Below are 13,252 nucleotides of genomic sequence, written 5' to 3'. Positions count from 1 at the left end.
TTAAATGATTTCAATTAAAAATTATATATTTTTTAATTTTAATTATGTTAAATAATTTAAATATTAATATTTTTAAGTTAAAATAGTTTAAATTAAATAATTTTATTTTTTAATATTTTAAATTAAATATTAATATTCATCAAGTTTATATTCATAAGTTTAGTATAAGAGTGTTTTTGTTGTTTTTTGAAAAATATCTTACACCTTTAAAAGGCGTGAGATATTTTATGTGGCTAACAGTTATTTTTTTATTGACCCGTAAAATATTTTACATTTGAAATTAATTTTTTACCTTTTAAATAAGTAAAAGTCATGAAAACATTTTTAAAAAAATATTTTACTTAAAAATAAAGGGACCCTTAAGGTTAGATCTTCTTCAAAGAGAAAGTTAAGGTAAGGGGTTTGGAGTTTTGATTTGTTGGGCGGAAGAGAATTTGTAAATCGGAGGGTTTATTTTGGCTTGTACATTACGCAGAAGTAGAAACCTCTTGAGAAGGCAAAAGTGATTTTATAGAGCTATGAATGTGGGTTAACTCTCTCCACCGACCTAGCATTACTGAACAAAGTATATTCTTTCCGTTTCTTTGTTTAGTTCAATTTTCACATTAGATGATCCAATAGTAAAGAAAGTGGGTGGCACCGGCTCCGGTCAATTGGCTATCTGTCTTTTTATCATGAATAAACTAAGCTCTAGGTTGAGATGTGGCAGAAAGTGGGAGTATTACAGCTAATTTCAGGCTTTCAGCTGCCTTTTTCCCAGGCTTAACAACTGTACACAGCTGACTTGAAACCTCACTAATGTATTCACATCCCAATGCTACTTGAAAAATGGAGTCCCGTTCCCCAATAAACCTCTTTACCGATGTATTGGTTTCACAAGAATTAGATGCAACAAGTCAGGAAAACCTTCAAATGGTGCAGAATAACTACATGATATACAATTACTGCACAGACACCAAAAGATTTCCTCAAAGGCTTGCCTTCCCTCTGCAACGCAGCCTAGAGTAATATACAATAATACTACGATTCAATTTTTTTTTTCATTTTTTCTTGTTTCTACGTTTATTCTCCATGATTTTTTGTATTTTTATTTAAATACACCTATAGGATGTTTCTTTTATTCTTTGACATTCTTCGCTTCTAAGTTGTAACATAATGAAATATGTACACAATTCAATTTTTTCCTTTTTCCTTTTTTTTTAATTTTGATAAAAGATATGTTTTTTCATAAAAAAAAAAAGACATCAAAATAGTATGTAAACAGATAGATGAGATACTTTCAAAAAAATTTCTGGTTTATCCTACTTATAGTCTAATTCATAGGAAAAAAATAATAGAGAGGCAAATCCCAATGCTCTTCCTTTAGAGCTTGGTTACAAGTATAACTGGCTGCCACGTTTCTATCTATGGAATAAGGGTTGAGTTAATCGATTAATTCATCTGTTTTGATAATTCAAAGTTCTAAGTTTGAATATTGATGGTGTTTTATAAATATATTCGGAATGTAAATCTTCACAAAGATATTGAAAAAATTTTACATCTATACTTTACCTTAATATTTTACAATCTGCCTCAATAATTTCGATAAAAAAAATAAATGGTACACATTCCAATTCAAATAAACATGCAAATTAACTTGCATGATAAGAAACAACATATTAGGAGCAGGTCACCTAAGATTTTGATGAGAAACTATGCCAAGGCTGGTAATATTCAAGGAATTTAGATTGGGTGAGCTGAAACTTTGACTCGCAGAGTCCTGAAAGGGAAATGAAATAAGAACGTCGGCGCCGAAAGGCGATAATATAATATCTATATTTACATGCAAAACAAGTGTGCAAACCAAAATGGCGAGTTTTAATAAAATAATACTTATAATAATATAATTGCATAAAGAAGTATAAAATTATTTCGATGAATAAAAATATATATAAATTTCAAGCATTATAATTCACATTGCACACGTAAAGAGTGCAAACTTGAGTAGTTAACAATTATTTTTAATTTTTAACTTTCTTTTTAGTAATTAAAATGGCGATGGTTGTTCCTGGTGGATGCGCAAGGCAAGTGGCCCGGTGATTAAAAAAGAAATCTAACCTGGTGAATGGTGATTGTGACAGGAGAACTTGGCAGCTACAAGCCAAAAGCGACCTTCCTTGGACAGCAACTTGGCACTTTCGTCTCAATAACCTACGTAAAACCGCGTGACATCATAACTCTGTCTTGCTTGGGGCGTGTTTGGTGTGATGTCGACAGCTATTTTTACTGACTTTTTCCTAACCCAACAACTGTTTACAACCAGGCTGATTGGACCTTCCTCTGCCTTTCCCTAACTTTCGCTTTTAGTCCGTCACACTATAAATACCAACTTATGGCATATACTTCTCAATCACGACACACTCAAATCGCCAAGCAGCTACAAATTTCTCGCATTCAAAACCATCCTTTGCTGAGTGGGAAACCATGGGTTCCACTTCAAGTTTCAATTTTACATTGCTTATGTCTCTCGTAATTGGCTGTCTCATGGCAGCATCAGCTAGCAACTTCTACCAAGATTTTGACATCACATGGGGAGATGGCCGTGGTAAGATAGACAACAACGGAGAGGTTCTCTCTCTCTCCCTTGACAAAGCTTCTGGCTCCGGTTTCCAATCCAAGAATGAATATCTTTTTGGCAAAATTGATATGCAGCTCAAGCTTGTCCCTGGCAACTCTGCTGGCACAGTCACTGCCTACTATGTAAGTTATTCTGTAATTAATTCTTGTTGTCCGCAATTTTTACGAGGACGTGTAGAAGTTGATGGCGCAAATGCTGATGTATATTTCTATCTGCAGCTATCTTCCAAAGGATCAACATGGGATGAGATTGATTTTGAGTTTCTGGGGAACCTTAGTGGGGATCCTTACATTCTTCATACCAATGTGTTCAGTCAAGGAAAGGGAAACAGAGAGCAACAGTTCTATCTCTGGTTTGACCCAACTGCAGATTTCCACACCTATTCCATCCTCTGGAATTCCCAACGTATCATGTGAGTATTCATTAAATTGAAAATTTGCATTTTGCCCCAGTTTTTTTTCTTTTATTCCTTTGGTAGGAATTGCTTGATTGACAAAATCTTGTTATGCTGTGTTCCAGCTTCTCTGCGGACGGCACACCCATTAGAGAGTTCAAAAACATGGAGTCACTTGGTGTCCCATTTCCAAAGAACCAACCGATGAGAATTTACTCCAGCTTGTGGAATGCCGATGATTGGGCTACAAGGGGTGGTCTGGTAAAGACAGATTGGACTCAAGCTCCATTCACTGCTTCTTACAGAAACTTCAATGCCAATGCCTGTGTTTGGTCTAATGGAGCATCTTCCTGCAAATCAAATTCTCCATCTTCTGCCTCAACCAACAATGCGTGGTTCTCTCAGGAGCTGGATTCCTCTAGTCAGCAAAGGCTACAATGGGTCCAGAAGAACTACATGATCTACAACTACTGCACAGACGCCAAGAGATTTCCCCAAGGTCTACCTCCAGAATGCAACATGTCTTAGAGGCAACATTAACGGCTGTTAATTAGATGAATATTCTTTCAATTCTTTTTCTTCAGGCCAACTCATGATTCTTTTGTTCTTTGAGAATTCTCCCTATTTTGTATGTAATACGTTATCATATGATATGCAACAACAAGAGTTTACTTCTCTCCCCAAATTGATGGACTTGGATCAGTTTCATTTAGAGGGTATATGTATCAAATCGAGACGAAGAAGTAAATACCAATATTTAGAGATTTTAAATATTTTTATATGGGACAGAGAACAAGGACTTCAGAAAACAGGGACACAGATTTTACACTTCAAAGAAAACAAGGACTTGGAAAAGAAAACCAAAGTGAGGAAGACAAATGAACATAACGTGATAAAAATAAATATTCCATTAGTTATGTTTACATTTATGAGAAGGATAACCCTAGTGATTTTCTTAAAAAATTTTAATATTTAATCATAACAAATTTTGATTAATTTTGGTAGAAGTTTTTATCATTCAATAATTCTTGAAACAAAATGTACATCCACGCTGCGTTACTATTAAGGCAGGGCCAAAGGTGGAGGGGCAAGGGCCATCCCATCGCACACTCTTCCCACATTAATTTATCATCGACATATTCAATGTGGTAGTGTCAATTGCATTCTTAGTGATTTATTTCATGTCTTGTATTGGTCTGTCAGATATTTTATCTTCTATTTTATATAGCTTTAATCATATCCTCTTGTAAGCACATTTAACTTGAATGTGCGACATACAAATAGGAGCTTTTTCACATATAAGCAATCATGAAAATTTGCCGAGCTTAACAGCATGGACTTGCAACAAGATGGGCATTAAAATGGTCGAATGCCTTCTCTAGACCAACAATCAATTTTTCAAATTTTATTGGTTACAAAATTCACATTTGAGTGTTTTACTTATTGATTGGTTTATATTTTTTTGTTTAAAGAGTAAGATTTAAATTTTTTTTCTTAATTAAAAAAAAAGTAATCATGAGAATCTAATTTTACAGAGACAAGATTAGTGATGTTTGGAAAAGAGAAAGAAAGAAAGGTGCTGCTTGATGTCATGAAAATTGAAAAAAAGAGGAAGAAAGAAAGGTACTGCTTGATGTCATGAAAACTGAATAAAAAAACAGAGAACAAGACAAGAAATTTGGTATTTTTTTTTAATACAGAAACAACATTGAGTCAAGCAAAAAATAAAAGAATGTTGAAGAGGTTCAAGAGAATAAGAAGAAGTCGTCCAAAGAAAATCAAAATCAAGAAGACAAATTAAATAACGTGATAAAGATAAGCATTCCCACCAGCTATGTACGCAATAAATAGTTATGACTCACATATCATTTATTTCTTAGTCGATTGTCTCCGAGTTCTTAAATCAAAATTAAATGTTTAATATTACTAAGGGTAAAATAGAACTATTATGGAGTCAACTGAGTGCTGACATGATTTCTTATTTGGTTTTCTTTAAGTTTTCCCTTTTTTTGGGGAAAAAATGATTTTTACATATTTAATCCTTTAATATTTTGGATTGTTCGGTTAGTAAAGGCGGTGCTGCTGCGTGTGCATGGTTCTGGAAGTGAGCCGGAGCTAATAGTGCCAAAAGCCTAACAAGGCGACAGGAACTGAGCACCAATAAGCCGAAAGGACTGCACTTTCCTCTTACACACACAAAAATGAAACAAACAAATAGAGGTAAACCGCGTGATATCATAAACTGTGTTTTGGTTGGGTCCTGTTCGTTGGTGCAATCTTGACAGCTACTTCTATAATATGTTTCCTACTCTACAACTGTGCACAACCAAGCTGAACGGAGCTTCGCGGCCTTTTCCTCTACCTTTTTCTTTACTATAAATACCAAGCTCTATCCTTCTTCTCAAACACACCAAAGTATCAAGCTATTAACGTCTCAAATTCCAACATATTCTCTCTGCTCAGGCAAACCAGAAAAAAAAAAGGGTTCAACTTCAAGTTTCAATTATATATTGCTTATGTCTCTCGTAATGGGCTGTCTCATGGCGGCATCTGCTAGCAACTTCTACCAAGATTTTGACATCACATGGGGAGATGGCCGTGGTAAGATAGACAACAACGGAGAGGTTCTCACTCTCTCCCTTGACAAAGCTTCTGGCTCCGGTTTCCAGTCCAAGGATGAATATCTTTTTGGCGAGATTGATATGCAGCTCAAGCTTGTCCATGGCAACTCTGCTGGCACAGTCACTGCCTACTATGTAAGTTATTCTCTAATTAATTCTTGGTGTCCGCAATTTTTACGAGGACGTGTAGATGTTGATGGCACAAATGCTGATGTATATTTCTATCTGCAGCTATCTTCCAAAGGATCAACATGGGATGAGATTGATTTTGAGTTTCTGGGGAACCTTAGTGGGGATCCTTACATTCTTCATACCAATGTGTTCAGTCAAGGAAAGGGAAACAGAGAGCAACAGTTCTATCTCTGGTTTGACCCAACTGCAGATTTCCACACCTATTCCATCCTCTGGAATTCCCAACGTATCATGTGAGTGTTCCTTAAATTGAAAATTTGCATTTTGCCCCAATTTTTTTTTTCTTTTATTCTTTGGTAGGAATTGCTTGATTGACAAATCTTGTTATACTATGTTCCAGCTTCTCGGTGGATGGCACACCCATTAGAGAGTTCAAAAACATGGAGTCACTTGGTGTCCCATTTCCAAAGAACCAACCGATGAGAATTTACTCCAGCCTGTGGAACGCTGATGATTGGGCTACAAGGGGTGGTCTGGTAAAGACAGATTGGACTCAAGCTCCATTGACTGCTTCTTACAGAGAATTCAATGCCAATGCCTGTGTCTGGTCTAATGGAGCATCTTCCTGTAAATCAAATTCTCCATCTTCTTCCTCAACCAACAATGCGTGGCTCTCTCAGGAGCTGGATTCCACTAGTCAGCAAAGGTTACAATGGGTCCAGAAGAACTACATGATCTACAACTACTGCACCGACGCCCAGAGATTTCCCCAAGGTCTACCTCCAGAATGCAACATGTCTTAGAGGCAACATTAACAGCTATTAATTAGATCAATATTCTTTCGATTCTTTTTCTTCTTCAAGCCAACTCACGATTCTTTTGTTCTTTGAGAATTCTCCCTATTTTGTATGTAATACGTTATCAGATGATATGCAACAAGAGATTACTTCCTCTCTCAAAAATGATTGATGGACTTTGATTAGTTTCTTTTAGAGGGTAAATCAAATTGAGACGAAGAATTAAATACCAATATTTAAATTGAGAAAGAAAACCCAAATCAGGAAGACAAATGGAAAAACGTGATGAAGATAAATATTCCCACTTGCTATTTTCGCAATAAATAGTTATGATAAGAAGGGGGAAAAAACCAAAATCAACATTTCTTACTTGGTTTTCTTAAAGTTTTCCCTCTTTTTTGTTTTTTTTTTTAAAAGAAGGGTAAACTCTGTTGAGAAAACATCTACTGTCCATATGTAATAATAAAGAGTAATGCATATTAATGCTCCCGTTTTACAGGTGCGATTGTTAGAGTTATGTCAAGTGATTAATTTGTATTCTTTAATCTTTCCACTTATTATAAAATGTCCTTTTACTTCCCAGGTGGGGTCCCTAACAATGGCTGGAAAATTTGAGAGGGCAGCTGGTGATAGCAACTGGAAAGCAATAGCACTGCCCTTTCCAGTTTTGTCTCAAAACCAATGCAGAAAAACCTTTGTAATCATCAACTCTATGGTTGGATCCATGCTTGTTAGTGGAGATATTGACAGAAATCTTTTCAACTACTTTCTTTGTGCAAACTGTCTACAGCAGAGCAGAGCGATCAGCTTACTGAATTTTTCCAATTCATTTGTTTTATTGTGGGAAAAATGAACACATTCATAGCATACTCAAACAAATTATTTTCTCTTCCTACTAAAACCATAGCAATTGCTATCCGGAAAACCAACGAAGGACCTTGTCATATTTTAAGGTTGCCTTGGTGTGAGTTGAAGACTAATTAGTGAATTAAGAATTCACAATTCGATGGCTAGTTTGTTCGGGAATTCTTCAAACTCATTACGAAACGAAAATAGTAAATGGTATATATTTATATATATATATATATATATATATATATTAAATGATATTGGTTCAACATCTTCGACTTTGGAGTTAGAAAAATACTTTTCTTTATTTAGAATAAATAACAAGAAAAGAAGGGAAAAAAAATCTAGTTGATGCTTTACTGGGTGAAGCTAAGCGAAAATTATCAGTTAAAGCTCATAAATATTGCACTTAAGAGTTACTAAATTAAATTAAAATTGAAAATTGACAACAAATAAATAAATCTCGTTTAATAACATGCTATGTTTACATTTATGAGAAGGATAACCATAGTGATTTTCTTAAAACTTTTTTAATATTTAATCATCAGAAATTTTGATTAAATTTGGTAGAAGTTTTTGTCATACAATAATTCTTGTAACAAATGTACAACATCCACACTAAGTTATAATTAAGGCAAAGCCAAAGGTAGAAGGGCAGGGGCCTTCCCATCCCACACTCTTCCCACATTCAATTATGATAGACATATTCAATTATTGTGGTGGTATCAATTGCATTCTTAATGATTTATTTCATATCTTGTATTCATTTGTAAATCATTTTATTCTCTATTTTATATAGCTCTAAGCACATCATCATATAAATACTTTTAAGTTGAATACATGATATGCAATTAAAAACTCTCTCACATATAAAATAAAAAAATAAAAAAGTCATTTATTACAAATTTTCTCACTTATCACATTTAGTTGAATAAATTACTAAAGCTAATCAATTCCAGCACAAATGTTCTTATATGTTGTCCTCTAATTTTAATTTGCAAATACTATCTTTAGGTGAATGAATGTGCATCAAAAATAGAGATATTCCTAAAACATATAAGAATGATAATTCCACAATATTTACCAACTAGGCACATTAGTGAGTACAAATTAAGTAGAATAATGAAACTTCTTTCATAATAGGATATTTCCTTACATTACCCACACAAATTTTATGGTATCACTCTTTTTAACTTAACAAGTATGGAGCATCATGCCTCAAAATCATATCTAATATGTGACATTCCTTATGAGACGTTTCAATCGTTATATCTCCGTTCATGTCTCTAAATAAATTTATTTTATTGAAAACTAATCAAAGTACCCAATAGGTTTTCTATATTATGGTGTTTTCGTCAATTTAATCCTTTTACCCCAAAACTGGTTAATTTAGTCTTCAATTTTGAAATTTTATGCAATTGAGTCCCTTTCCCTAACGCCGTTCAATCTTGTCATTATTGTTACTTACGTCATGCTGATGTGGTAATGACGTGGGTTTGAAATGCTTACATGGCAATGATGATGTGACATTAACATGTTGACATGACAATGATGAAGTGGTAGATCCAAACAATTTTTGTGCCACATCATAATGACTAAATTAAACAAAATTAAAGAGTACATGGATTAAGTTGAATAAAATTCAAGAGTACCTGTTAATGCTCAAGTTTATAATAATTTGTTGACCTTGGAAGTTAATATTGATAACTATTAATCTATCTATCTATTTATAAAAAATTATTAATAAAAACATAATGCTTTTATTTATTTTATTTTTTAATAGTCATTTTAAATAAATATTATTGATTATATTTTCTATAACAATTATAAATTAATAGTGATAAAATTTATCTAATACATATATAAGAATCCTAATGATATTATAACAATAATATTTATTGGGTGACTTGAGGGAGGTGGATTTGGTGATAATTCTTGAGTGTTTTTCATAAATGGGCCTGAGGCATAAGGCGTTTTTAAGAATAATCCTCTCTATAATTTTATCTGTTTTTAGCCAAGAGAAAAAAAATTGGACAAAATTATCCTTAATGAAACCGATCCATTCGCTAGGCTTCGCACCTCAACCCGAAACCTATTAACGGGTCAAGTATGTTTAGGTTTGCGTCTCAAACTGACTCATATTTTTTGAGCTTTCCTTACCAAACTATTCATCTCTGGAGTATTTCTTACTAGAAAGAAAAACGTTTAAGCATTTTGAGCATTTTAAAGTAGTTTTTGATATATGAAGAAAACTTGTGAGAGTTTTGACCATTTTTAAACATTTTAGAGTGATTTTTTATATATGAAGAAAAACTTTCGAACATTTTGAGTATTCATATTTGTTAATTATGTTGTTAAATGGAATATAGTGTATCATTTGAAGTTATTGATCTTATTAAATGGAATTCAGTAGTTTTGGTATTTTTGGAAATTATGTGACTAGTTTTTAAGTATTGCGTGATTGACTTTGGGTATTATGTGACTAATTTTTGATAAGGCATTACGTGACTAGTTTTTTATAAGGCATTACGTGACTGACTTTGGGCATTGCGTGACTAGTTTTTTATAAGACATTGCGTGACTAGTTTCTAATAAGGCATTGCATGACAAGTTGATAAGTATTGCGTGACTTGTTAATAAGGCATTGCGTGACTAGTTCGTAAGGTATTGTGTGACTTAGGCATTGTTTAAAAATCAGTCATGCAATGTATAAAAACTAGTCACGTAATGTCTAAAACCAATCACGTAATGACTCAAAACTAGTCACACGGTGATTAAGTCACGCAATACCTAAAAACCAGTAAACTCAATTTTGGGGTTCTATGAATAAACCAACAAATTTAAGAACCTAAAACACATTTTTTTTTGCTAAGCCCTGAAATTGTGTATTTCATAAAAGATATATTACAAAACTCCATAACCCTCCAAAGCAAGAGAAAATATATCCCTATCAGGAGGACTTGCTCACTCCCCTTATACAAAAACAAAATATACCCTCTTTACAAAATATTTCCTAAACAATTTCAACTCAAAAATTCATTAAAAAAACCAAAATCCCTAGCAAACATGCTTAACAATCATCCCAATTTCAAACACAATAAAACCATGAACCACCATAAAATCCATCAAACATGCTTTAGCTGTTCTTTCTCCTTGAGCAAAATCATTGCCTGCAAAGAGCAAAATTACTATTCATCGCCCTTAAGAACCCCAAGATCCACCATTCAAAAAAATAAAACAAAATAAGAAAGAGCTTGATGTCATATTTGCGAATTGGATGACGAAATAGACATATTTGAGTAGAGAGAGAAATCGAGATTTAATTTTGAAATTTTTATCTAGATGGCGGGAGAGAGAAAGCTGAAACCATTTAATTTGTCTGAAATTGTTTAAAGGGTATTATTGTCAAGTCATACCAAAAATTAGCTAAAAACAGTTAAAATTATAAAGACAGTCATTTTTGAAGTCACCTTTGTATGAAGGTCATTTTTCACAATTTTCTCATAATTCTTTGAGACATTATCACTGTCACGAAGCTGTTGATAGGATTGTTTGATGTTTTGGAAGAGTAAAAGCAAAAGGATCAAAATTTTGAAAGAATGAGATATCTTCTTGGTTGAATTGAAAACAAGGTGAGAGTTGGATTAATGGTTGTAGAATAAGAATTGGGCATATATTAATATTCAATCGTTCCTACTTTGGAAAGGAATGAGAAATCCAACAACTAGCGAGAGTTGGCTTATAAGCCAACATCTTTATTTAAACTTAATTTGGTAAGCAATGACTGTTTTCAGTTTTATGCCAATCCTATTTAGACTTTTTTTTTTGTTGAAATTGGTTTCTCTTTCCGAAGTCAAGTGATTTCTTTGTTGACATAAAAAGTCAACAAGATAGAGTCATTGAATGAGAATAGTAACGGGGTGGATGGCTTTTGAGTTAGGAAAAAAGAAAAGAAACTTTTCAAATAATTTCGAATAAAGTTATGGGTTGCTAGATACGAAAAATTTGCAACTCGTTGCTCATTTTGTTCAGAAGAAATCTGAATATGATGATATGCCTAATGTTGGGTACATTTCCCACAAACGATAAATTAAATGAAAGACCTTCGGACAATTAGAAACAACTTTTGCATAATACATTTTTAGCTCTTATATTTATCTCACAACAAGAAAATAGGTTTTTTGCAAGGGAAAATATTTCGTTGGAAATTTTAAACATATTTCCAACGGATATGAATAAAAAATTTTAATTATTTTTTTCGACGTGTTTCCAACAAAATATTTTCGTTGGAAATCTTTTGGAAAATGTTTTGAAGCCAACCAAAAATTCCTCCCACCAAATTTTCTAACGGAATTTTTGATGAAAAATTTTTCATTGGAATGTTGAGGAACCCAAAAAATTTGAAAGCCCACCAAAGTTTCCAACGAAAATTTTCGTTAGAAAAATATATTACCAATGAAAATTTTTCAATAGAATTCCAACAGAATATTTCATTGAAAAATTCCATTGGCAATAGATTTTTTAAATTTTTATACTTCAACTATGTTGAACTTTTTATAAATTTTATTAGTCCTTTATAAAAATAGATATTGATAAAAGAAAATATATTAATATGTGAAGTTTATAATATTTAAAAGTTTAATTATGTTTTCTTATGCTAATTTTTATACATTTTTGAAAATTTTATTGAATCATAAATTATAAATTAATAATTTCAAATTCATTAATTCTATAACATTAAAAACTTGATAAAAATAACAAAATAAATTTTTTGTTTTTAAAAAAACACTTGATAAGATATAATAAGAAAATTTATAAAAATACTAATACTTTATGTATGTTATAATATTAATTAGTTAATATATATAAATTCAGAAGATAGATATATAATGAACTTATTAAATTAATATATTTAAAAATTTATTAACATTTATTATATCTATGTATATAAATTAGAATCATAGTTATGTTAGACTATATATATAAACCTGTATTATTAACAAAAAAAAAACTTATTCTATTAATATGAAATTACAAGTTATATTCTTTAATTGATATAACTTTATAAGTTAATATATATTTATATATATATTATTATATTATATTATTACACACACATATATATAACTATATAGTTATATATATATTTATATTAATTATAATATACATATATCTATTTTATATGTAGTCATTAATACTATAATTTATACTAAATTTTATTTATATGATTACGGTTAATAACTTTATTAGTTATTACTTTAGTTTTTATAATATATTGTTTACAATTAGTTATTAGTTATACAAACTTTGTAATATATAATATTATAATATATAATTTGTGTCATTTCTTATATAAACAATAAATTATATATAACATTACGTTTTATAATGATTATATTCATATCAAAAAAATTCTAATATTACTTTGAGTACATCATTCTTTACGATTTCTGTCATATTATAGTTTAATGATTGAAATCATGGGTATTTATAAATATATAACCATATACGGTATACAAAAATAATAATACTTGATGTACTAATATTAGTTAATATAAATTAAAAATAATGATTGTAAGCTTAATTAATAATATATTTAAAATACATTAGCTTATTATATGTGCGTATACCAATCATAATCATAGCAATTTAATATTTGCTATATATATTTATAAATCTGTATTAAGATGAATTTATAAGTTATATATTTCAAATAATATAACTTATATGTTAATATTAAATGTGATAGTAAATATCCTACATATTAATATCTTATAATTATTACACCTATATATAGTCATGTTTTGTAATATGAGATGATATACATATATATATATATATA

General features: G+C 31.2%; 2 protein-coding genes across 2 annotated transcripts; both read left to right on the top strand.

The window, feature by feature from the left end:
• Positions 2,394-3,696, top strand: LOC18589228 (xyloglucan endotransglucosylase/hydrolase protein 22). The gene is made up of 3 exons (XM_018128427.1): positions 2,394-2,739; positions 2,836-3,029; positions 3,137-3,696. Exons 1-3 carry the CDS (start codon positions 2,464-2,466, stop codon positions 3,537-3,539), a joined length of 873 nt encoding a protein of 290 aa, XP_017983916.1. The 5' UTR covers positions 2,394-2,463; the 3' UTR covers positions 3,540-3,696.
• LOC18589227 (probable xyloglucan endotransglucosylase/hydrolase protein 23) lies at positions 5,318-6,740 on the top strand (the record flags this gene model as incomplete). Its single annotated transcript, XM_007014109.2, has 3 exons — positions 5,318-5,767; positions 5,864-6,057; positions 6,165-6,740. Coding segments are annotated over 3 exons (1,047 nt in total), but the record flags the coding sequence as incomplete, so codon positions are not given.

The sequence above is a fragment of the Theobroma cacao genome, chromosome 9 (genome assembly GCF_000208745.1).
Source record: "Theobroma cacao cultivar B97-61/B2 chromosome 9, Criollo_cocoa_genome_V2, whole genome shotgun sequence".
NCBI classification, from domain to species: Eukaryota; Viridiplantae; Streptophyta; class Magnoliopsida; order Malvales; family Malvaceae; genus Theobroma; species Theobroma cacao.
Note: the sequence above shows the minus strand (reverse complement) of the source record. Positions and strands in the feature narration are given on the sequence as shown.